Consider the following 26,230-nt stretch of genomic DNA (forward strand, 5'->3'; position numbering starts at 1 on the left):
ATGGGGGACGCAGAAATGGCAGTGTTTGGGTCGGCGGCGCCGTTTTTACGGAAGTCGGATAAAGAAAGACTCGAGGCGCAGAACCGACCGTTCGATGCTAAAACCGCCTGCTACGTCCCCGATAGCAAAGAATTGTATGTGAAGGCCACAGTCAAGAGCAAGGAGGGTAGCAAAACCACCGTAGAGACAGAAAAAGACAAGAGGGTCAGTTAATGTTAAATTATACTGAAAACTCTTGTTGGCTTAAGATGGCTCAACTTTTCTTAAATACAACATGGTTGTCCGTGCCTTAAGGCATGAGTAGAATTAGGCAGTTTTGCCCATCGAGTCTGTGCCGTTGCCATATTTATTTACATGTACCTGTTGATTCCTTTCAGTCCGTAACCGTTAAAGACGAAGATGTCCTGCCAATGAACCCTCCAAAATTCGATAAAATCGAAGACATGGCTATGCTGACTCATCTGAATGAGGCATCCGTGTTGTTTAACCTCAAAGAGCGTTATGCAGCCTGGATGATCTACGTAAGTACAATATTGTTAGATGATCATAATAACCCAGAGAAGGCAGTCATTCTGTGACACGGCCGTCTAATTAGTTCTATTCTCCATACATTTTCCCGACCCCCTGCGATATTGTTCCTTACATTAGTGAATCTTTTTTAAAAGTACAGTTGAATGTGATTTCTTCAACTTCGAATAATGCATTCTGGATGCAAATAAATCCCGGTGCAGAAAGTAATTTAATTAATCGACTCTTGCCACCTCCAACAATTCCAGGTTCTTTAGTAATTTAGCCTCCTGACAACTATTTAATCTTTACCTATTCAAACATGACTTGGAAACACAAAATAATCTGCAGATGCTGGGGTCAGAGCAACACTCACAACACGCTGGAGGAACTCAGCAGGTGGGACAACATCCGTGGAAAAGATCAGTCGACGTTTCGGGCCGGAACCCTTCGTCAGGACTGAAGAGGGAAGGGGCAGAGGCCCTATAAAGAAGGTGAAGGGAGGGTGGGAAGGAGAAGGCTGGTAGGTTTCAGTTGAAAAACCAGTAATTTTACAAAGGGGTGGGGGAGGGGAGGCAGGGAGGTGATAGGCAGGAAAGATGAAGAAAGAATAGGGGAAAACACAATGGGCAGTAGAAGGAGGCGGAACCATGAGGGAGGTGATAGGCAGAGAGGGGGAGGGAATTACCGGAAGTTGGAGAATTCTATGTTCATACCAAGGGGTTGGAGACTACCTAGATGGTATATGAGGTGTTGCTCCTCCAACCTGAGTTTATCCTCATCATGGCAGTAGAGGAGGCCATGTATGGGCATATCTGAATGGGAGTAGGAAGCAGAGTTGAAGTGGGTGGCTACCGGGAGATCCTGTCTGTTGTGGCGGTGCTCGACGAAGCGGTCCCCCAGTCGGCGTCGGGATTCACCGATGCAGAGGAGGCCGCACCGGGAGCACCGGATGCAATAGATGATCCCAACAGACTCACAAGTGTTACCTCACCTGGAAGGACTGTTTGGGGCCCTGAATGGTGGCAAGAGAGGAAGTGTAGGGACAGGTGTAGCACTTGCACTTACAGGGATAAGTGCCGGGTGGAAGATCCGTGGGGAGGGACGTGTGGACCAGGGAGTCGCGGAGGGACCGATCCCTGCGGAAAGCGGAGAGGGGTGGAGAGGGAAAGATGTGCTTAGTGGTGGGGTCCTGCTGAAGGTGGCGGAAGTTGTGGAGGATAATGTGCTGGATCCGGAGGCTGGTGGTGTGGTAGGTAAGGACAAGGGGAACTCTGTCTCTGTTGTGGTGGCGGGAGGATGGGGTGAGAGCCGAAGTACGGGAAATGGAGGAGATGCGGGTGAGGGCTTCATTGATGACAGCAGAAGGGAAACCACGATCCTTAAAGAAAGAGGACATTTGAGATATCCTGGAACGGAAAACCTCATCCTCGGAGCAGATGCGGCGGAGACGGAGGAACTGGGAATAGGGAATGGCATTTTTGCATGTGGCGGGGTGGGAAGAGGTATAGTTGAGGTATTTATGAGAGTCAGTGGGCTTGTAGAAGATGTCAGTGGACAGTCTGTCTCCAGAGATTGAGACCGAGAGATCGAGAAAGGGGAGAGAGGTGTCCGAGATAGACCGACCAAGTGAATTTGAGAGCTGAGTGGAAGTTAGAAGTAAAGTTGATGAAATTGACGAGCTCAGCATGGGGGCAGGAAGCAGCACCAATGTAGTCATCAATGTACCGAAGGAAAAGTTGGGGAGCAGTACCAGAATAGGTTTGGAGGTCTAACATGACGCGGTCTCTCCAATTTTTGGTAACATACATATTCATTGAAGTAAACTTACTTGCGCCCTCCGTTGAAAGGAATTTCACAACAAACTACAATAGGTGATTTATAAAGCAAATAAAAAAACGCTGGAGGAACTAGACGAGTCAAGTATCATTTGTGGGGAAAAGTCGACATTTCTGCATTAGGGCTGCGACTTGAAACATCGACTGTTCTTTTGCCTCCACAAATACCGATTGACCCGTAGACCTCCAGCAGTCTTTTTTTTTCGTTCAATTCCAAAAACTGCACCTCGTTGGATCTCGTTGATAATAGCGTTTCAGCAAATACGACATTGTTCTTGCTTTATTTACAAAGCCAAGTACTGCATATATTTTGGTTTTAGATAAATGCCTTTTTATCACATTTTCTACAACACAGATGGGAAAATTGAGTAGATCAAGTACATGTTGACTCCTAGAATAATCCTATTCCTAGTTATTTTACAGTTACATATTCTCCTCTCAAAACACATCAATTTTCTGCGATTCTCTGGACACCCAACTACACCAAGGACCACTTACCTGGAAAATTGCCAACACATACTTGGGCTGTAGAATGAAACTGTAGTATTTGGTGAACCCCATTAAGTCATGTGGAGAATTTTCAAACTCCAGAAACAGCATTCAGGATTATTATTGAACCCTGAGACTGGGACACAATAATGCCACCAGTTATGCCTGCTTCTCTGAGACAACGAAAAGCATTGTTCTTGCAAATTCTTTAAATTTAAGGAAAAATGAAAAACAAGGTTAATCGTTAATTGTAAGTATCTTCTCTGCCTTCAGACCTACTCCGGGTTGTTCTGTGTCACCGTGAACCCCTACAAGTGGTTGCCTGTGTACAATGCTGAGGTCGTGGCTGGCTACAGGGGCAAGAAACGTCAAGAAGCTCCTCCCCACATCTTCTCCATCTCTGATAATGCTTATCAGTTCATGTTGACTGGTAAATAATCCCTTTTTCCAGTGTTTTTCCTAAAATCGAAATCATGACACAAATTCATCCATCTTTCGTTTCTTTGTCTTACAGATCGGGAAAACCAGTCGATCTTGATCACGTAAGTGTTGTAGATTCTGGTAGCCTTTTAAAATCACTTTATTATTTGTGGCACAGCTATTGAGTTCTTCACGCTATGCTCTCGTCTTCAGCGGAGAATCCGGTGCCGGCAAGACTGTGAACACGAAACGTGTCATCCAGTACTTTGCATTGGTCGCAGCTGCTGGTGAACCCGGCAAGAAGAAGGAGCCATCTGGCAAGGTACAGTTAGAACTAATTTCATTGACATCGGAAACTTTTCGTTGCTTAGCTGCAATCTCCTTCTTCACTCAATAAATGACTAACTTCTGATAACCAAAACTATTTTTACAGGGGACCCTGGAGGATCAAATCATCCAGGCCAACCCGCTGTTGGAAGCCTTCGGTAATGCCAAGACTGTGAGAAACGACAATTCGTCTCGCTTTGTAAGTGTCTTCAAACTTTACGACTGTTACAGCCGTTACACCCCACAATGTAAGATCTATTAACTGTCCAGTTTAACAATAGAAAGGTTTCAATAACTTTATATTGTGCATGTTCTCTGACTTTGTTTCACCGTTGACTTGAATATCTTTCACATCAAGGGTAAATTCATCAGAATTCACTTCGGTACCACGGGGAAACTGGCTTCTGCTGACATTGAAACTTGTAAGTGCAGTGGAAACGGAAATGGAAATATTAGTTGTAAATCAAATTGCTATCATGTTGGTCTGTTCTATACTAAATTTACATTAACTCATAACTCTCCAGATCTACTGGAAAAATCCAGAGTGACATTCCAGCTGAAAGCTGAAAGGAGTTACCACATTTTCTACCAAATGACAACTAATCACAAACCTGAAATTGTTGGTAAGGTTCGAAGTTTTTGAATGTTGATATATTTATATTTGCATTAACATGTGAAAGATTTCTGCCAACAAATTTCACTATATAACCATTCCCCTGTGCTCCCTCCCTCCTTATTCTTGTAGGCTCTTTACCACTCACACCTGCCTTCCTTCCTTCCACTTCTCCATCTTTCCCTTTATTCCAGTCCTCTCCTAATCGATTCTATCTTCTGCCCTTTGCATCTTCCACTTATCACCTCCCATCTAAGTTTCTTCCTCCATGGAATTAATATTCATATATCACCTGCCAGCTCATTGTCCTACCGCTCTCCTTACTCATTTATTCTGGTTCTGCATTCATTCTTTCCAGTCTTGGCGAAAGGGTTGGGTCTGAAACGCTGATTGCTCCACTGATGCTGGCTGACCAGCATTTTTGTCTGTTGCTCCAGATTTCCAGCATCTGCAGTGTTTCTTGCGTCTTCAGTATGCACTATTTGCAATGCTATTTTTCATGCAGTCTTTCAATGATTTGTTACTGCCTCATTTTGAAAACTCTCATCTAATTCAATTCAACAAGCTGTTTGAAAGGAAGAGACAAAATCAAATGACATTATTAGATAACTTGTGGCCTTTCATTTGGTACATCACAATTCCACTAACAAAGCATTTGTTTTTGGCAGAGGCTTGTCTCATTACCACCAACCCCTATGATTACCCATTTGTCAGCCAGGGTGAAATCACTGTTTCTAGTATCGATGATAAAGAAGAATTAGTGGCAACTGATGTGAGTACTTACAATATAGCTTCATTTACATCTTCTTGACTAATGGTTCGTTAATTTTTCAAATATTTTGTATCTGGATCCAATAACTGTAATCCACTTCACTAACCAAACAAGTTGAGTTAAAAGATCAAAAAATAAGATAATCCGCTCTCCAAATATAAAACATTAAAATTTGTGAAAAACTGAGCTGAAACATGTTGCATGAAGATACGTCAAACTACACAAGCTTTCCTAATAAAGCTGAGAAAACTTTTATGTGGGTATTTTTGTTGGATGCTAATTCTGCTGTTTGGTGTACAGACTGCCATCGATGTCCTGGGCTTCACCAATGATGAGAAGTGGGGCATCTACAAACTCACTGGAGCAGTAATGCACTTTGGAAATTTGAAATTCAAGCAAAAGCAGCGTGAAGAGCAGGCAGAGCCCGATGGCACAGAAGGTAACACTTGCACGAAACTCACAGAATTTTATTATTTACTAAATTTAACATATTCCAAATCAAACTTCAATCTGGCTAACATTGAAGTTCTTTCAAAGTCTAAAGAGTAAAGGAAATGAACTTGTGTCGAAGTGATTTGCAGCTTTATACTTGGGAAATATACTGGAAAGAATTCTTCGTGTTTGTGTGTACAGTATGTTTTTGTTCAGGTAATGCACATCTTAAACCAGAGAACTCGTTTTAAATACTAATTGCATACTCAGTATTTTTGCTTAGAGAATTTAGTGATCAGCCACAGTCGTAACATTGATTCATATCTTTAGTATTTCTAACACACTTGATTACTTCTTACTTTGTGTTAGATGCTGACAAAGTTGCCTACTTGACTGGTCTGAACTCAGCAGATTTACTAAAGGCATTGTGCTTTCCACGAGTAAAGGTTGGCAATGAATTTGTGACCAAAGGTCAGACTGTTCAGCAGGTACAGTTATAAAAACTTCAAGTAAGATGTTTGTGTATTTACAATGGATTCTGGTTAATAGGGACACATGGGGACCAGTACATTTTGGCCCAAGTAAACAGCTCCCCAATTAGCTGAAGCTTTAAGGAAATAGTTAAAAAAAAGTATAAAAAAGACAAACTACCTTTTAACTGAGTGACAAGTTGTGTATTTAAATGAAAAGCAGGTGATTACAACACTAACAATATGACAGTACTATAAAACTGTGTATGTATTAGTATTAGTTCCATATAGGTATTGACGGAGTAACTCATCCAATGTATGTTGCTCTGTTCTTTTAACATAGAAACATAGAAAATAGGTGCAGGAGTAGGCCATTCGGCCCTTCGAGCCTGCACCGCCATTTATTATGATCATGGCTGATCATCCAATTCAGAACCCCGCCCCAGCCTTCCCTCCATACCCCCTGACCCCCGTAGCCACAAGGGCCATATCTAACTCCCTCTTAAATATAGCCAATGAACTGGCCTCAACTGTTTTCCTGTGGCAGAGAATTCCACAGATTCACCACTCTCTGTGTGAAGAAGTTTTTCCTAATCTCGGTCCTAAAAGGCTTCCCCTCTATCCTCAAACTGTGGCCCCTCATTTTGGACTTCCCCAACATAGGCAACAATCTTCCTGCATCTAGCCTGTCCAATCCCTTTAGGATCTTATACGTTTCAATCAGATACCCCCTCAATCTTCTAAATTCCAACGAGTACAAGCCCAGTTCATCCAGTCTTTCTTCATATGAAAGTCCTGCCATCCCAGGAATCAATCTGGTGAACCTTCTTTGTACTCCCTCTATGGCAAGGATGTCTTTCCTCAGATTAGGGGACCAAAACTGCACACAATACTCCAGGTGTGGTCTCACCAAGGCCTTGTACAACTGCAGTAGTGCCTCCCTGCTCCTGTACTCGAATCCTCTCGCTATAAATGCCAGCATACCATTCGCCTTTTTCACCGCCTGCTGTACCTGCACGCCCACTTTCAATGACTGGTGTATAATGACACCCAGGTCTCGTTGCACCTCCCCTTTTCCTAATCGTCCACCATTCAGATAATAATCTGTTTTCCTATTTTTGCCACCAAAGTGGATAACTTCACATTTATCCACATTAAATTGCATCTGCCATGAATTTGCCCACTCACCCAACCTATCCAAGTCACCCTGCATCCTCTTAGCATCCTCCTCACAGCTAACACTGCCGCCCAGCTTCGTGTCATCCGCAAACTTGGAGATGCTGCATTTAATTCCCTCATCCAAGTCATTAATATATATTGTAAACAACTGGGGTCCCAGCACTGAGCCTTGCGGTACCCCACTAGTCACCGCCTGCCATTCTGAAAAGGTCCCGTTTATTCCCACTCTTTGCTTCCTGTCTGCTAACCAATTCTCCACTCACACCAACACCTTACCCCCAATACCATGTGCTTTAAGTTTGCACACTAATCTCCTGTGCGGGACCTTGTCAAAAGCCTTTTGAAAATCCAAATATACCACATCCACTGGTTCTCCCCTATCCACTCTACTAGTTACATCCTCAAAAAATTCTATGAGATTCGTCAGACATGATTTTCCTTTCACAAATCCATGCTGACTTTGTCCGATCATTTCACCACTTTCCAAATGTGCTGTTATCACATCCTTGATAACTGACTCCAGCAGTTTCCCCACCACCGACGTTAGGCTAACTGGTCTATAATTCCCCGGTTTCTCTCTCCCTCCTTTTTTAAAAAGTGGAGTTACATTAGCCACCCTCCAATCCTCAGGAACTAGTCCAGAATCTAACGAGTTTTGAAAAATTATCACTATTTCTTGGGCTACTTCCTAAAGCACTCTAGGATGCAGACCATCTGGCCCTGGGGATTTATCTGCCTTCAATCCCTTCAATTTACCTAACACCACTTCCCTACTAACATGTATTTCGCTCAGTTCCTCCATCTCACTGGACCCTCTGTCCCCTACTATTTCTGGAAGATTATTTATGTCCTCCTTAGTGAAGACAGAACCAAAGTAATTATTCAATTGGTCTGCCATGTCCTTGCTCCCCATAATCAATTCACCTGTTTCTGTCTGCAGGGGACCTACATTTGTCTTTACATTTGATTGACTATAAATGAACAAAATCAGCATAAACACCTAATGCAGATAATGAACTACCTCCATAAAAGGTTTTGACGATTGCATCCACCAAGTCATCAATTGCATTGTACCATTCAAGACAATTGTGGATAGCTTAAAATTCTTGGTCGTTCCTAACTTGTTAAAGGAGCAAAATAGTCTCATTTTCACTGCTGGCTGTTTCAGGCATCAAGCCTGAATGCTTGAAACCGCAGTGAGCACAACAATTCTGAATTACCTTATTGCTTATTTCTCAACAAATACCAGTGACAAATATCGCTCATTTTTGAACACAACCACATGCAACTGAAGCTATTTAAACACTGTTTGGTCTAAGCATGGTTTAGTGTCCAACAACCACAAAACTGCACTTGTTAGAAGCTGTCAGAAATTAATTTGGCAATAGTCTCCAGTACTAGTTAAGGAACATAGTATCCCAAATAAAGGGAATTCTGGCTACTTTCTCAATTAGTTTTTGTACTTTAAGAGTTATAACAAATTTACAGCTACCCCAATTAAATGATGGTCCAAATAACCAGAATCCACTGTAATTAGAACAATGGATATGTAGAAGATTTTTCAAGTATTGATCAAGTTATATTCTTTCAGGTGTATAATTCAGTTGGTGCTCTTTCCAAATCCATTTTTGAGAAAATGTTCCTATGGATGGTCATCCGTATTAATCAACAACTGGACACAAAGCAGGCCAGGCAGTATTTCATTGGTGTGCTGGATATTGCCGGTTTTGAAATTTTTGATGTAAGTATCAGAAACATAAACATTGATTTGAATAAGTTTTTAGTTAAATGACAATTAAATTTTACTAAGTATCCCACGTATCTTTCTATGTGTGTAGTTGAACAGCCTGGAGCAATTATGTATCAACTTCACTAATGAGAAACTGCAACAGTTCTTCAACCACCACATGTTTGTTCTGGAACAAGAGGAGTACAAGAAGGAAGGAATTGAATGGGAATTCATTGACTTTGGTATGGATCTGGCTGCTTGCATTGAACTTATTGAGAAGGTGGGTAATGATGTGTAAGACATTCAGGAAAGGTCAATATTTATCATGTATTATGCTGATGTAAACACTCACCAAAAGAAACATTGGGATTCCCACAGCCTATGGGCATCTTCTCAATCCTTGAAGAGGAGTGTATTGTCCCCAAGGCCACAGACCATACCTTCAAGAATAAACTGTATGATCAGCATCTTGGTAAGTCAAACAACTTCCAGAAGCCCAAACCTGCCAAAGGAAAGGCTGAAGCCCATTTCTCACTGGTCCATTATGCTGGCACTGTTGACTACAATGTTAATGGCTGGCTGGATAAGAACAAGGATCCACTGAATGAAACTGTAACTGGGCTGTTCCAGAAATCGTCAATGAAACTCTTGGCTCATCTCTATGCTGCACCTCCCGAAGGTAAAGTTCTGACACAGACAGTCATTAGAAACAATTATTTTGTCAGCATTTCTTCCTTCCCTTTCCTGGTGTTTAGAACAAACAACTATGTTGTTTCTTTACAGGTGAAGGCGGTGGTGCCAAGAAAGGAGGTAAAAAGAAGGGTGGTTCCTTCCAGACAGTATCTGCTCTGTTTAGAGTAAGAATTTTGTTTATTTCAGTCTATATCGAAGCATGTCTCACCATAATTGAATTAACTAACAAAATACTGATTGAATGTAGAAAGTCAATCAAATGTAGAACAGCTGTATGTGGTTTTGCTACACACCATAAGATAAAATAGAGATTAATATCAGTTTGTTATTTATCTCAAAGGAAAACTTGGGCAAGCTGATGACTAACCTGAGAAGCACACATCCACATTTTGTGCGTTGTATCATTCCCAATGAAACAAAGACACCAGGTGAGTTTATTTCATGTAATGTAAGATACAGCAAAAATCAATACAGGTTGAGTACCCCTTATATGAATTTCCAAAATCCAAAGTCTTCGAAATCTGATTTTTTTTTTGAGCACTGACATGACATCACAAATAGAAAATTGCACTGGGAGGTCTCTGCCATGTATTGTCAGTGTCAGAGTGAACAAATGCTGCTTAATGGTATGCTGATCATATCACAACAAACTGAAAATTGAAGGTGATTGTGAATATTTAGCAGGCTGGTTGCAAAAAAATTAAGAAAAGGCACAACATTAAAATTTTAAAGCATCTGCTAGTTACTAAAATCTAACACCAGAATAGTCTACAATGCTGATTGTTTTTACACCTTACGTAACAGAATTAAATTAAATTTTAAAGGGTCACTGATGACCAAGGCAAAGCTTCGTGTTCTCGTCCTGTCCATGTGCCTCGCCCAGCCCTGTACTGTGTTCTCTCGTCTTGCCCAGGAGTCTCTCGTTCTGACCAGTAGCCTCGCCTTGTCCTGTCTCCCAAGACCACGTCCTGTCTTGCCAAGTTCCGGAGTCTGAGCCCAAGTCAAGCCCCAGGTTCTGGGTCCTTGTCCAGTCTCTGGCTCGGAGTCTGAATCCAAGCCTCGAGGAACCCAAACCAGTCTGACAATATCGTAGGTGGAGACTGGAAGTCTATCATTGTTTGTAGTTGTTCAACACCTCAGTCAGGTATTCTCCTGATGTTACTGTACTGCTTTTGTGACCTTGCACACATTACATTTTCATTACATTACTGGTATGTAATAATCTTCATCGTTAAGTGCAAGTGTGTAACTAACAAATGTAAGAGAAAGCCTGCTTAAATGTAGCACATAAATGCAGAGTTGGAAATGATGGCGATCCCGAGGTATCTTATTATTTATTCCAAAATCCAAAATCGAAAACACTTAAAGCCCCAAGCATTTTGGACGAGCTGTACTCAACCTGTATTTTTTTTTCCATTCAGTGAAAATAATGCATCTGAAACACGTAATGGTATTTATTTGTTTTACATTAAATGAAAAGAAGATAAAACCAATCTGTTGTTGTGTTTTAATGATCATTTAAAATCTATCAGGTGCTATGGAGAATCACCTTGTCATACACCAGCTGAGGTGCAATGGTGTGCTGGAAGGTATCAGAATTTGCAGAAAGGGGTTCCCAAGCAGAATCATTTATGGTGACTTCAAGCAAAGGTAAGATATAGCAAAGTCAACATCTTACTTTTCCATGTAAATCAATTCTTCAGTATAAGTAATTGAAATGAAAATCAGCTGTAACATGTGTAAAACTCAAATGCAACAGGTACCGAGTTCTAAATGCAAGTGCCATCCCAGAAGGCCAGTTCATTGATAGCAAGAAGGCGTCTGAGAAGTTATTGGGATCTATTGATGTAGATCATACCCAGTACAAGTTTGGACACACCAAGGTAAAAATGTGGAAACTGCAAGTTTGTTCATGTGAAATACCAAGGTGATGAATTGTAAATATAGTTTTGAATGTAATCTGGATACCTTTGAATTGATATACCTCTTTAATGTTACTATGGTCTGGATAAGTGGAGCAACTTCAAAACTACTCCACCGGGGTCAGTTCAGAAAAAATATACATCCTAGACTAATTTTCTGATACACTTATGAGCATGAAAACAAATTAAATTTGTCTTTGTAAAATGTGTTGTTTTTTGAGAATTGAACATTAAAATGGTTACTTACTTTGCTTCAGGTGTTTTTCAAGGCTGGTCTCTTGGGTTTACTTGAAGAGATGAGAGATGAAAAGTTAGCACAGCTTGTTACCCGTACTCAGGCTATGTGTCGTGGCTTCTTGATGAGAGTTGAATTTAAGAGAATGATGGAAAGAAGGTAAATGTTGCTTTTCAGAGTATCAAAAAGTAATTTGAAATAAACACATTTTAAATCATTCAAGTAAAAATATAATCTCTGTTCATTTTACTCTGTCCTCTAGGGAAGCACTGTATACTCTGCAGTACAACATCCGTGCATTCACAAATGTCAAACACTGGCCATGGATGCAACTGTACTTCAAGATCAAACCTCTTCTGAAGAGTGCTGAAACTGAAAAGGAAATGGCAAATATGAAAGAAGAGTTTGAGAAAACTAAGGAAGCGCTTGCCAAATCTGAAGCCCGGAGGAAGGAATTAGAAGAGAAAATGGTGGCCCTCGTACAGGAAAAGAATGATCTCCAACTTCAAGTCCAAGCGGTATCTACATTGACTATTGTTATGCATGTGTACACGTTACAAAACACATAGCCTGGTATAATGCATTGTATCATTTTATGACAGGAAAGTGAAACTCTGGCAGATGCAGAGGAAAGATGTGAGGGACTGATTAAAAATAAAATTCAGCTGGAGGCTAAATTGAAGGAAGCTAATGAAAGACTGGAAGATGAAGAGGAGATAAATGCTGAGCTAACAGCTAAGAAAAGGAAACTGGAGGATGAGTGTTCAGAACTGAAGAAAGATATTGATGACTTGGAGCTGACATTGGCCAAAGTTGAAAAAGAGAAACACGCCACTGAGAACAAGGTGATTATGATGGCCATAAACACTTAGAAGTTTTTAGATATGTGATGATTGTATGTATTTAATTCACTCTAATCATATTTGTTTGCTGAACATAGGTTAAAAATCTCACTGAAGAAATGGCCACTCTTGATGAAAGCATCGCTAAGTTAACAAAGGAAAAGAAAGCCCTCCAGGAGGCCCATCAGCAAACCCTGGATGACCTCCAGGCTGAGGAAGACAAAGTCAACACTCTGACCAAAACAAAGACTAAATTGGAACAGCAAGTTGATGATGTAGGTATTCAAAATAACAATAAATCACATAACTTTTAGAAATTCTTTCTTTGAATTGAATCTTGATAAAATAGTATTTTGCTTTTAAAAGCTTGAAGGCTCTCTGGAGCAGGAGAAGAAACTCCGCATGGATCTTGAGCGTTCTAAGAGAAAGCTTGAAGGTGATTTGAAGCTGTCACAAGAAGTAGTAATGGATTTGGAGAATGACAGGCAACAACTGGATGAGAAACTAAAGAAGTAAGTATTTAACTTCTGAGCGAAATCAATCTTTGTTCCAATCCGTTGCTTAAATGACCATGATTAGCATATAGAACTTGCTAATCAAAACATAGGCCCTTTAGTCAAAGATTTTATGTTACTTTGAGGATGTATATCCCAAAATATCCGTGGTAGAACTCAAAAAATACCTGTCATTATCTAAAACACTGAACATTCTTGTAGTAGGTAACAATGTACTAACGGGGAATTAAGACTTATTTAAGTATGAATTATTTATCACACAATTATTGCCTCAGTATGTCAGAGAAAATATTAAGAAACTGAATTTGCTAATATTACAGAACTTCATTAACAGATTAGTTTAATTTGTATCTTTTACTCTTTCTATCGAAAGGAAAGAGTTTGAAATCAGCCAGCTTCAAAGCAAAGTTGAAGATGAGCAGGCAATGGCTTCCCAGCTGCAGAAAAAGATTAAAGAATTACAGGTGACGTATATGTCTAGTGAATTTATCAATGGCATTCAGTAAAGGTCATACGTCTGTATTGACGTTACTGGTTCCGTCATTATAATCAATGCATGTTTATCTTAAGGCTCGTATTGAGGAGCTTGAGGAAGAGATTGAAGCTGAACGTGCTGCTCGTGCTAAGACTGAGAAACTGAGAGCTGATCTTTCTCGGGAACTTGAAGAGATCAGTGAGCGACTGGAAGAAGCTGGTGGGGCAACTGCAACTCAGATTGAAATGAACAAGAAACGAGAGACAGAATTTCAGAAAATGCGCCGTGACCTTGAAGAATCTACCCTCCAGCATGAAGCCACAGCTGCTGCTCTTCGCAAGAAGCAGGCTGACAGTGTTGCAGAACTTGGGGAACAAATCGATAATCTACAACGTGTGAAACAGAAACTCGAGAAGGAAAAGAGTGAGCTGAAGATGGAAGTTGATGACCTTGCCAGCAACATGGAATCAGTGTCCAAAGCTAAGGTATAGTGACAGAGGGCACTAACTACTACACATGCAGAATTAACTTTAACTCATAAACTATGTACAGATTGTTTTGCATCTTTTCAAAACTGAATGTTCTGGTTTTAGGCAAACCTTGAGAAAATAGCCAGGACACTGGAGGACCAGGTCAGTGAAATGAAGACCAAACATGATGAACATCAACGTTTGATCAACGACTTATCAGCTCAGAAAGCACGTTTTGCAACAGAAAATGGTATTGATCAGTTCTATGTTGATAATGTAATTCTTGTGACCCTGTAAAAATTTTAGAAAGCATAAAATAAAATTCATAGACAAGCTAGAAGGCAAAGTTTGATAGAGACCCAAATTAACTCAGCCAGTTCAGGTTGGGTTAGACCTTGCGGATCAGGCTCAGCGCTTAACCCACGTCAGGATTATTTCCATTGCATATACTCATCACCCTATGCATGAAAAAGTTGCCTAAATTCCCTTCTAAGTCTTCCCATTGCACCCAAAACCCATGTTAGTTTTGGACTTCCTTATCCTGGGGAAAAGATTGTTACCAGTTACAGTACCTTGTGTATGCCAGTTACCAAGTTGAGTTGGATTTTAACTTTATATCTGAGCAGACCTATAGCCTCCATCCCTTCCACATCCTGGAAAGGACACAAATCCCTATGTGATGTGACTGACTCTCTCAGATCATACTTTCTCACACTAGAACATAACATCTCTGACTAGTACTTGTTACAAATCAATTATTTATATGCTGAATGGTTTCTGCATAATCATACAGGAAGTACTCTGCAATGTTGATATAATTTTCAAAGGCATGTTTAAGGTCATAGAAATAGATACAACATACATCCTGAAATACTTATGACTATTTCTGATTTTCAGGGGAACTGATCCGCCAGGTGGAGGAGAGAGAGGCCTTAGTATCTCAGTTGACAAGAGGGAGACAAGGATATACTCAGCAGATTGAGGAACTCAAAAGACAGCTGGAAGAAGAAACAAAGGTACCAATATAATTACTATACATCTTCAATATTAGTTTAACAAGAAAATTCATACAAAAAAAGAATGGGGCATACCTTGCTGGTGAACGCTGTAGTGTATCTCAAACATTTAACCTCATAATTACCAGAAAGTTCATGATGTCCATATTTGTAGAAAGGAAGAAGCCCAGTCATTTGAGTAGTGAGCTCCAGTCTTGTTTGAGAAAGAACATTCTATAACTTTTTAATATTACTACAATTCTTAATTATTCCAACTATTTAAAAGTATGCAAGTAATTTCCTCAGATTTTACACCTTCAAAAACTTTTAATAGTATTCAAGTACAACAAAAATATGATGATAAATTGGAGGAGCAGAATCAAGCCATTTAGCCCATCGAGTATGCTCTGCCATTTTGTCATTGCTATTCCATTTCGTTTCAACCTCATTCTCCTGCCCTCTCTGCAGAACGTTTTACACACTGACTAATTAAGAACCTATCAATGTCTGCCTTAAATGCACCCAATGACTTGGTCCCCACAGCTGCCTGTGGCAATGAATACCACATATTCACCATGCTCTGATTAAAGAAATCTCTCCTCATCTGTGCCTTTCAATCCCGAAATCATTCTTGTTTCTCTGTGTAGAACTTCCTCTGAACCCTCTCCAGTATCAGTATATTCTTAGATAAAGTGCCAAATACTGTTCAGAATACTACATATGTGGTCTGACCAATGACTAATAAAGTCCCAGCATTACATTCTTGTTTTTAAATTCTAGTCCTCTTGAAATGAATGCTAACATTGCATTTGCCTTCCTCACCTTCAGGGAATTCTGCACAGGTACTCCCAAGTTCCTTTGTGCCTCAGATTTTTGTATTTTCTCTGTATTCAGAAATGAGTCTATACTTTTATTCCTTCTACCAAAGTGCATAACCATATACTTCCTGACACTGTATTCCATCTGCCACTTCGTTGTCCATTCTCCTAATCTGTGTAATTCCTTCGTCAACCTCCCTACTTCCTCAACACCAGCTGCTCCTTCACCTCTCTTTGTATCGTCTGCAAACTTGGCCACAAAGCAATCAATTCCAGCATCCAATTCACTGACATAAAACGCAGGAAGTAGCACCCCAAACAATGATGCTGAGGAACACCACTAGTCACCAGCAGCCAATCAAAAAGGGCTGCCTTTATTCCCACTCATTGCCTCCTGACAATCAGCCTATGCTCTACCAAGCTAGTATCTTTCCTGTAATACCATGGGCACTTATCTTGTTAAGCAGCCTCAAGTGTGGCACCTTGTAAAAGGCCTTCTGAAAATCCAAGTACACAGAATCCACCAGTTCTCCTTTGTCTATCCTGCTTGTTATTTCCTCAAAGAATTTCAACAGAATTGTCAGGCAAGGTTTTCCCTTAAGAAAACCATGCTGACTTTGGCCTATTTTATAATGTGCCACCAAGTACCCTGAAACCACCACCTTAACAATTGATTCCAGTATCATCCCAACCACAGAGATCAGGCGAACCATCTTATAATTTCTTTTCTTAAAGAGGGAGTGACATTCGCAATTTTCCAGTCCTCTGGAAACATGCCAGATTAGTGAATCTTGAAAGATCATTCCCAATGCCTTCACAATCCCTTCAGCTACCTCTTTCAGAATCCTGGGATGTAGTTCATCAGTTACTGATGACTTATTTATTTTCAGCTCTTTCAGCTTCCTAAGCACCTTCTCCCGAGTAATAAAAACTGCACTCACTTCCGTCCCCTGACCCACTCAAACTTCTGGTATTCTGCTAGTATCTCCTGCCATGAAGACCAATGCAACATACTTACTCTGTTACTTTGCCATTTCCTCGTCTCCTGTTATGACCTCTCCAGTGTCATTTTCCAGTGGTCCAGTATCAGCTCTTGCCTGTTTTACTCTTTAAATATCTGAAAAAAAACCTTTGGTATCTTATTGGCTAGCTTACCTTCATATTTCATTTTTCCCCCCATGGCTTTTTTCAGTTGATTTTTGTTGGGTTTAAAAGTTTCCAAATCCTCTAACTTCCCACTAATTCTTGCCCTATTATATGCCCTCTTTTGCTCTTATGTTGTCTTTGTCTTCCCTTGTCAGCCATGGTTGCAGAATACTACTTCTCCTTTGGGATGTAACGATCCTGTGCCTTCTGAGTTGCTCCCAGAAACTCCAGACATTGATGTTCTGCCATCATCCTTGCTAGTGTACCCTTCCAATCAACTTTGGCGAACTCCTCTTCCATGCCACTAAAATTCTCTTTACATCACTATAACACTGATACATCTGCCTTTAGCTTCTCCCTCTCATATTGCTGTGTGAATTCTCTCATATTATGATTGCTCTCTCCAAGGGCTCCTTTACTTTAAACTCCCTAATCAAATTTGGTTCATTACACAACAGCCAATCCAGAATATCTGAACCCCTAGTGCATTCAGCCACATGTTGCTCTGAAAAGCCATCCAATAGGCATTCTACAAATTCTCTCTCTTGGGATCCAGCACCAACATGATTTTCCCAATCTATCTGCATATTGAAATCCGACAAGACTAATTTAATCTCGCCCTTTTGACACTTTTTTTCTACCTCCCATTGCCCACATCCTGGTTACTGTTTAGAGGCCTGTATATAACTCCCATCAAAGTATTTTTACCATTGCAATTTCCTTACCAACAAAGATTCTACATCTCTCGATCCTATGCCCTACATCTCTTTCTAAGGAAAGTTCATGGAAAGTCAGGAACAGTGGGAACATAGCAATGTCATCTGTTAGCTTCTTTTCTCAGCCTTAATTGATTCATAGGCAGGACTCATCTGAATAGAATTTGTCCCAATTTGGAACATTTCAACAAAGTTATGTTGCTAGATCAAAAGAAAAATCTGTGCCATCATATCTCTGGATTTTTTTTTATAAACCAACTTGCTATTTTACCTTTGGAAGAGTATTTCTATTCATCATAAGTTATCTAGGTTCAGTAATTCACTAAGAATCAGAGGTACTGGCTGTTTCATCATTTAACACAATGATTTCAGGCTAAGGGTGCACTGGCACATGCTCTGCAATCTGCCCGCCATGACTGTGATCTCCTCCGTGAACAATATGAAGAGGAAGTAGAGGCAAAGGCTGAGCTCCAACGTGGAATGTCCAAGGCCAACAGCGAAGTGGCTCAGTGGAGAACGAAATATGAAACTGATGCAATTCAGCGCACAGAGGAACTGGAAGAAGCCAAGTATGTAATAAGAAGTAACCTGGGTTCTCCCACCACATTCTGTCAATGACTATTTGTGTTCTTCACTTCCTGGGAGAAAATGTTGTTATGCCGGTTCTCTTACTTTTCAGGAAAAAACTTGCTCAACGCCTGCAGGATGCAGAAGAGCACATTGAAGCTGTGAACTCCAAATGTGCTTCATTGGAAAAGACGAAGCAGAGATTGCAGGGTGAAGTGGAAGATCTGATGGTAGATTTAGAGAGGGCAAACTCAGCAGCAGCAGCTCTAGACAAGAAACAAAAGAACTTTGACAAAGTAAGTGCAGAATTTTTCCACTATGTTGCTGTTTCTGTCATTCTAACATGTTGATATTCAAGAATTTCACTGTCAGAGTGTCTCTACAGTGGCTGCATCACTCTATATTCAGACTAGATCTGATGTTAAATGAAGGGGTTTAACCACTTACACACGGCACTCACTTGCAAACATTTATGAATGCTAGCTCAAAATTTCCATGACAAAATGGATAGAGTTTCACTAAATGAACTTGCAAGCAATCTGGAGAAAGAAACAGTTGAATGGTTAAAGTAATTAATTATTTCAAGTTTAAAGTGCACTGTGACCCTATCGAATGTGCAGGGCTATTTAAACTCAGTAATGATGCTCTTTAGTTCCATAATTGCACTATTTTGTCCTTACAAAGTATGGAGTATTGAATTGCATTGTAGCTATTCAAACACACAATTAAGAATTTTTTGGTTAATGCAGGAATACATCAGGACTATAATTGTAGTGCAGAATACAATTCCTGTTTTACAACTACAGTATAACTTTTGCTACTATACTGTATAGATTCTGGCAGACTGGAAACAAAAGCATGAGGAAACCCATGCTGAGCTGGAGGCTGCTCAGAAGGAATCACGAGGTCTAAGTACTGAGATCTTCAAGATGAAGAATGCATATGAAGAGGCTCTGGAGCAACTGGAAACTCTTAAACGAGAGAACAAGAATCTACAACGTAAGTGCAAAACTGTGCCTGTCACGTAAATGTTTTAAATTGTTGAACTTATTGAACCACTGGAAATTAAGACTACCTGGTTCAGATTTAACTAAAACTGCCTGCATAATGGAACAGTGAAACACAGTAATTATTTCGTGCTGAAATCCTGACGCTGTGAAGGACTGTTCAGACATCCTGATAGCACCATCCTTATTGCTTCAAAATCTACTTGAAATTAAATCTCAGTTTTAACCAACAAAATAGACCTAATTTGAAATTCATTTTCATAAAATAGAGGAGATTTCTGATCTGACTGAGCAACTAGGTGAAAGTGGAAAGGCTATCCATGAGATGGAAAAGGCAAAGAAGACAGCTGAACAGGAGAAGAGTGAAATTCAGTCTGCATTGGAGGAGGCAGAGGTAAAATATATTTAATTATACTGAACTTTAGACCAAATGGTCCAGCAGGTTTGTCACACCGACTGAATGCATGAAGAGTTTTCACATCTATATAGACTTAAAAGGGCTAAATTCAAAAGGAACAGGCTAAACAGTAAAAGATGATTACTCTTCTCAAAGCACAGGCTCCTTACCTTGGAATAAACAGCAAGATTTAAATTAATCCTTTATAGCAAATTGTTAAGAGTTTACAGTTAGACTTTAAGGCAGACCTTATTAACAGAAGAGAGTGGATTGAAGGGCTCCTAGAAAAGTAAATGCTGAAATTATTTAGTTGGCCAACCAGCATCAGTAGAAATGGAACTGGTTTATTTTGGAAATTCATCACCTGTTAGTAATGCTATAAATTAGATATCATGAAATTAATTTCATAGGTACTGCACACTGGATGAGAATTTCTAGGTACACTGTAGCTGGAGAACATTGAAGCACAGTTTCAGAAACAAGGAATGTCCCCTTAGAAGAGAGATGAGGAGGAATTTCTTTAGCTGAAGAGTGGTGAGTCTGCGGAATTTATTGCCACAGACAGCCAAAAGGGCCAAGTCACTGGATATGTTTAAAGCAAGGTTGATAGGTTCTTGATTAGTATGACTGAGGAGAACCCAAGGGCAGGACACCGGCACGTCAACTGAGTTGGGGATGCTGGCGTAGACGTGAACATAGAACAGCGAACCGGAGGAATCTTGACAAGGTGAAAGTATATACAGGGACTATCTTGAAACTAGAGCAGAACTTGGAACTGAACTTAGAACTAACGGTTCTAAGCGGACAAGAGAATGTGGTATTACACGAGAATAAACCAACAAACTGAGAACCTGTGATAGAGAAGCCATCGTACTTTTGTCACAGTCTCTGATGAAAACGAGGTGTACTATAATTAGGTAAACTAGCAGCAATTGGAAATCTAATGATTGAAATCAGGGCATAATAAAGGAGAAAGGAGCACTAAACGGGAACAGCCAAACGGAACAATGACATAGTAAGGGTATCAACGGTTAGGAGGAGAATGGTGTTGAGAGAGATTAGTAAATAAGCTATGATTGAATGGTGGAGCAGACTCAATGTGCTGAATGGCCTAATTCAGCACCTATGCCCTATGGCCTACATGCATTTTAGGCACAAGTCCTTTCATTAGAAAGCGGATATGAACTATAACATGATCTGCTTTAAAACTCCGATGCATGCACTTTTATTTTGTATATTCCCAGAAGGATGCCAACATTAAGTTACCAACCCCAGTTTACAAGATCAAGATGTAATGGGGTTTTAAACAGCTTGTTTGGCTTATAAGTAATACACAGATATTAAAAAATGTTTTCTTCTGTGGTCACTGAGATACTTGGTCTGGCAAATATCCATTTAAAACCACTAAGCTGTTCATCTCTGCCAGCCCCACAACCACCATGCTCCTATAATTCTGACATTTTGCTCATCATCAGTTTTAATCACACCACCACTGAGGTACCCCCCAACTACAATTCCCTCTTCCTTTTTTAAGCATATGCTTAAATCCTATCTCTTTCTATACACTTGTGCCATGATATCAACTTAATGAATTTACACCTCACATAATTCTTCCCTAGGAGATAGGAATAAACAAAGGTCACACACAAGATAAAACAAACTCTTATACCTCATCAGTCATTTGTAAATAGAAAAATGAAAATAGATTGAAAGCATCCCCAAGAATGAGGTTCAGGAAAATTGCATTAGCTAATTTTCCAAATAGACTTGATAAGAGCAAAACATCTCTCACTTGGAGACTTCTGTAATTCAGCATTCTACAATCTGCTCTGGTTCTAATAATTTTTGAAAGTGTAGGATGAGAAAATCTGTAGAGTTGTTAAATTGATCACTGCGCATGAAATAATTTTATAATGTAGTATTCCAGAAAGATACGTGAATTTAATGCATCGTATCAAAGGAACCTTTATGATAACAATGTGTGGACATACTCAAGTTCACTTGACCCCTCTTGTAGGCCTCTCTGGAACATGAGGAGAGCAAGATCCTCCGTATTCAGCTGGAACTGAACCAAGTGAAATCTGAAGTTGACAGGAAGATTGCAGAGAAAGATGAGGAGATTGATCAGGTGAAGAGGAACCATCAGAGAGTTGTGGACACGATGCAAAGTGCTTTGGAGGCTGAAGTCAGGAGCAGAAATGATGCTCTTAGAATCAAGAAGAAAATGGAGGGCGATCTAAATGAAATGGAGATTCAGCTGGGACATGCCAATCGTCAGGCTTCAGAAGCTCAGAAACATCTCAGAAACCTGCAGGGTCAATTAAAGGTTTGTATGATGGGGGAATTAATTCCTTGTTTACATTTAATTGGTACTTAGCTCCAAATATTATGCAATTATCTATCATCATAAAATATGATATTTACATAATTAAGTTTTGCTAATAATACTTTGCTTGCAATTTGAAATTTTAAGCAAAAATAAACCTTTCATTGAATTTTAAATTTACATGAATACAATGTGAATATGAAGAATTTATTGTAATATCTGATAACAAAGGAATCCTGCTTTCTAAACAGGACACTCAGTTACAGCTGGATGATGCTTGCAGAAGTCAAGAAGACTTGAAGGAGCAGTTAGCCATGGTGGAACGCAGAAGTGGTTTGCAACAGGCTGAGATTGAAGAAATGAGAGCAGCTCTGGAACAGACAGACAGATCTCGCAAAATTGCTGAGCAAGAGCTGGTTGATGTCAGTGAGAGGGTTACACTGTTGCACACTCAGGTTTGTCTCCTCACACTTTGAATCCAATGCGCATGCAGATCCTGCTATATACCGGCATGGTGCTAAGGTTACAAACTAAAATTGTTCAGAAGTGGAGAAGCTTCAGGATGAACTTAGCAGAATCTTATTGTTATTTTTAGTTAATTGTTCCTGTCCAGCAGCCTACCTGGCTTATGAGACAGTCCTCTATTGATAGTCATATTCATAGTCATTCTTTGATGATCCCGGGGGAAATTGGTTTTTGTTACAGTTGCACCATAAATAATTAAATAGTAATAAAACCATAAATAGTTAAATAGTAATATGTAAATTATGCCAGGAAATAAGTCCAGGACCAGCCAACTGGCTCAGGGTGTCTGACCCTCCAAGGGAGGAGTTGTGAAGTTTGATGGCCACAGGCAGGAATGACTTCCTATGACACTCTGTATTGCATCTCGGTGGAATGAGTCTCTGGCTGAATGTACTCCTGTGCCCAACCAGTACATTATGTAGTGGACGGGAGACATTGTCCAAGATGGCATGCAACTTGGACAGCATCCTCGTTTCAGACACCACCGTCAGAGAGTCCAGATCCATCCCCACAACATCACTGGCCTTACGAATGAGTTTGTTGATTCTGTTGGTGTCTGCTACCCTCAGCCTGCTGCCCCAGCACACAATAGCAAACATGATCGCACTGGCCACCACAGACTCGTAGAACATCCTCAGCATCATCCAGCAGATGTTAGAAGGCTATAGTTTGCTGGGCACGTTCACTGAAATGTTTTCAGTTTCTGGGAATCATGCAATACATACGCAATACAGTATTGGAAACTAATTTAATAATAAGTGTCTAAATCTCTTCACAGCATGATATCAAATATCCCTTCCATAGAACCATTGGCAGCAATATAGAGTTCAGATGATGATTGATGATGCACTCTCTATTTTGTTTTTACATAGTTCATTGCAACAATGTTCCACCCACCTGCACTGTGGTTTGATATTAACATTGGTTATGCCACAAAACTTTTTCAAGAATTGTCTTTTCCTGCAGAACACAAGCCTCATCAATACAAAGAAGAAGCTGGATGCTGACCTGAACCACCTTCAGTCTGAAATGGAAGAAACTATCCAGGAGTCAAGAAATGCTGAAGAGAAAGCCAAGAAGGCTATCACTGATGTAAATCAGAAGTTTTTTTAAAATATAAATACTGATTCTTATTTTAACTATCTTACTGGTATGATTTAGATTTTGAGCTTGAATAATGATTTGTCCAATTGCCTCATATTGCAAGGCTGCCATGATGGCTGAAGAGCTGAAGAAGGAACAGGACACCAGTGCTCACCTGGAGAGAATGAAGAAGAACCTTGAGCAGACAGTGAAGGATCTGCAGCATCGTCTGGATGAGGCTGAGCAACTGGCATTGAAAGGAGGAAAGAAGCAGCTCCAGAAACTGGAGGCTAGGGTAAACAATGAGGTTATTTTAGTGTTATACATACTGAAACCTTAGGAAACGAATAGATATTAACAAATCTCATTTGCTGGCTGATTTAGGTGCGCGAGCTGGAAAATGAGCTGGAAGCTGAGCAGAAACACGGTGCTGATGCCATTAAAGGTGTTCGCAAGTACGAGAGAAGAGTCAAGGAACTGACATATCAGGTACTGCAAGGGAGTGATTAGGAGTGGCATGAACTGTGGGATATAGCAATACTTATTAATCTTCAAACTGAGCACAAATTTTGCTTCTTTCATGATTTTCACAGTCAGAGGAAGAGAGAAAGAATGTCCTGAGACTACAGGACTTGGTTGACAAGCTGCAGCTGAAGGTTAAGTCATATAAGAGACAATGTGAGGAGTCTGTAAGTAATTCTAGTTCAAATTGCTTTTTCGAAAAGTTTATGAGTTTTTATGATACATGATGAAATTTTATGATGAAATTTAAATATTCAGACCTGTTTCAGTTATGTGTGTTAATCTCCAATACTTTATGACCTTAAAGCAGAAACCACAAGCCCCTTTGATCCCCACAGCCTTTAACTTTCTGCCATTTAGTAAATAATTTCATTTCTTAATCTGATGTGGATGACCTGGGAATTGCCTGAAACCCATTTATCATACTTGCCAATTTGTAATTAACACTTCTGTCAACATTGCCTATGGCAGTGCACATCATTGTGTCCGTGGACGATTTGTATATTTGACTTGCTCTACTTTTTTGAAATATAGTGGTGAATTGTAGCCTCAACACAAATCTTTCAAAGCTTCACAAGACAAAATCCTAATAATAAATACATACTCATTATCTCTGTTCTTAGCCACTGCCAAATAAGATAAAATTATAACAGGAAGGTTTCCAATTCGACAGAAGACATCAGCAAATGCTTTAAGATATAATAAAACAATTTTGGTCTGTCTATGCTGTGTTTAAATTCAATATGTACATGCAAAAGATCAAATATACTAAGCAGTCCAATTTCCAGTCTTCACACACAATGCATACAGAAGTCACTGGGATACAATAATTTCAGCTGTATGACTATTCCTATTTAAAGTGCCCACTGTTCTGATGAAATAACGGAAATTGGCAATAAAGCTATTAAAATTTATAGGAGTGTCAAGTGATTGTTTATATTTTCCTATCACCAGTGTTTCAACCTGCAATCTAATGATGTCTCATACTATATTCCTATAGGAGGAACAGGCCAACATGCACCTGTCCAAGTTCAGGAAGGTGCAGCATGAACTGGAGGAAGCCGAGGAACGTGCTGACATTGCAGAGTCTCAAGTCAACAAACTCAGAACTAAAACCCGGGAGATTTCTACAAAGGTATTGTGGCTCAAGTAACTTTAACTATAAGACCATGAGACACAGGAGCAGAATTAGGCCATTTGGCCCATCGAGTCTGCTCCGCCATTCAATCATGGCTGCTCCTGGCTCAACCTTGATTTCCGGCCTTCTCCCCGTCACCTTTGATGCCATGTCCAATCAAGAACCTATCAATCTCTGCCTTATATACACGCAGCAACCTGGCCTCCACAGCTGCATGTAGCAACAAATTCACCACCCTTTGGCTAAAGAAATTTCTCCTCATCTCTGCTTTGAAAGGGCGCTGTGCCCTGTTGTCCTTGACTCTCCCACAATGGAAAAGTCCTGTCCACATCTGCTCCGCCTTTCCAAATTCGAAAGGTTTCAATGAGATCTCCACCACCACCACCTCCCCCAATCCTTCTAAATTCCAGCGAGTACAAACATCCCTCATATGATAACCATTTCATTCCTGGAATCACTAATTATAGTGGTAATTAATTAAAATTTACATATACTTTTGTTTGTAATAATCATATACTGTAAACATAACTAAAAAAGTTGTATTGTTTCATCAAACCAACAATTTGCATTTCCTTTTCATCTATTAGAGCGCTGAAGAGTAGAAGGCAAGATGAAATGGTCCAAAGAAGAAATCCACAAAATGTGTATTTCTCTGTAACATACAGTAGTTTTATAAATTATGTGATAACTAAAGAAATAAAAGTGCAACACTGAAAAATCATTTTTCTTGTCAATTTGCCTTTGTTGGATGATTCAATAATTATAGAAGCATAAAACAAACAGAAATTAGTTTTATTGCAATCATAAATATTGGTGAGTATAGAATGGGAATATTAGAATTAGTCACACCTTCAGAAATAAGTGAAAATCAAAAAGAAAATGAAGATGCTGGAAGCTAAAAACAAATAGAAAATGCTGAAAGCACTCAACAATTCAGGCCAAATCTGTGGAAGAAGAAAGAGTTATTTCCTCAACCTGAAGAATTAATTCAGTTTTTCTTCCCATCTTTTCTATTTTCTGTTTATATTATACCTCCATCAGAACATTTGAAGGGAAACTTGT

General features: G+C 39.8%; 1 protein-coding gene across 1 annotated transcript; it reads left to right on the forward strand.

Annotated features, from left to right (window-relative positions):
• Positions 1 to 25,183, forward strand: LOC134360187 (myosin-4-like). The gene is made up of 38 exons (XM_063074235.1): positions 1 to 204; positions 378 to 521; positions 3,108 to 3,264; positions 3,349 to 3,376; positions 3,468 to 3,576; positions 3,688 to 3,780; positions 3,940 to 4,003; positions 4,106 to 4,204; positions 4,863 to 4,966; positions 5,267 to 5,405; positions 5,768 to 5,886; positions 8,639 to 8,788; positions 8,886 to 9,056; positions 9,155 to 9,455; positions 9,560 to 9,633; positions 9,810 to 9,897; positions 11,002 to 11,119; positions 11,229 to 11,352; positions 11,649 to 11,785; positions 11,889 to 12,144; positions 12,229 to 12,471; positions 12,567 to 12,743; positions 12,835 to 12,980; positions 13,357 to 13,447; positions 13,554 to 13,943; positions 14,052 to 14,178; positions 14,826 to 14,944; positions 17,976 to 18,172; positions 18,283 to 18,466; positions 19,004 to 19,169; positions 19,447 to 19,571; positions 21,592 to 21,900; positions 22,152 to 22,355; positions 23,392 to 23,517; positions 23,633 to 23,803; positions 23,893 to 23,997; positions 24,102 to 24,197; positions 25,031 to 25,183. Exons 1-38 carry the CDS (start codon positions 1 to 3, stop codon positions 25,181 to 25,183), a joined length of 5,808 nt encoding a protein of 1,935 aa, XP_062930305.1.
• Positions 25,184 to 26,230: the final 1,047 nt, after the last annotated feature.

The sequence above is a fragment of the Mobula hypostoma genome, chromosome 22 (genome assembly GCF_963921235.1).
Source record: "Mobula hypostoma chromosome 22, sMobHyp1.1, whole genome shotgun sequence".
In the NCBI taxonomy this organism is placed as follows: domain Eukaryota; kingdom Metazoa; phylum Chordata; class Chondrichthyes; order Myliobatiformes; family Myliobatidae; genus Mobula; species Mobula hypostoma.

Coding starts and splice junctions, on each gene's coding strand:
- LOC134360187 (XM_063074235.1), top strand. CDS start 1: ATGGGGGACGCAGAAATGGCAGTGTTTGGGTCGGCGGCGCCGTTTTTA. Junction 9,057..9,154: donor GCATTGAACTTATTGAGAAG/GTGGGTAATGAT, acceptor GGATTCCCACAG/CCTATGGGCATCTTCTCAAT. Junction 14,179..14,825: donor ACGTTTTGCAACAGAAAATG/GTATTGATCAGT, acceptor TCTGATTTTCAG/GGGAACTGATCCGCCAGGTG.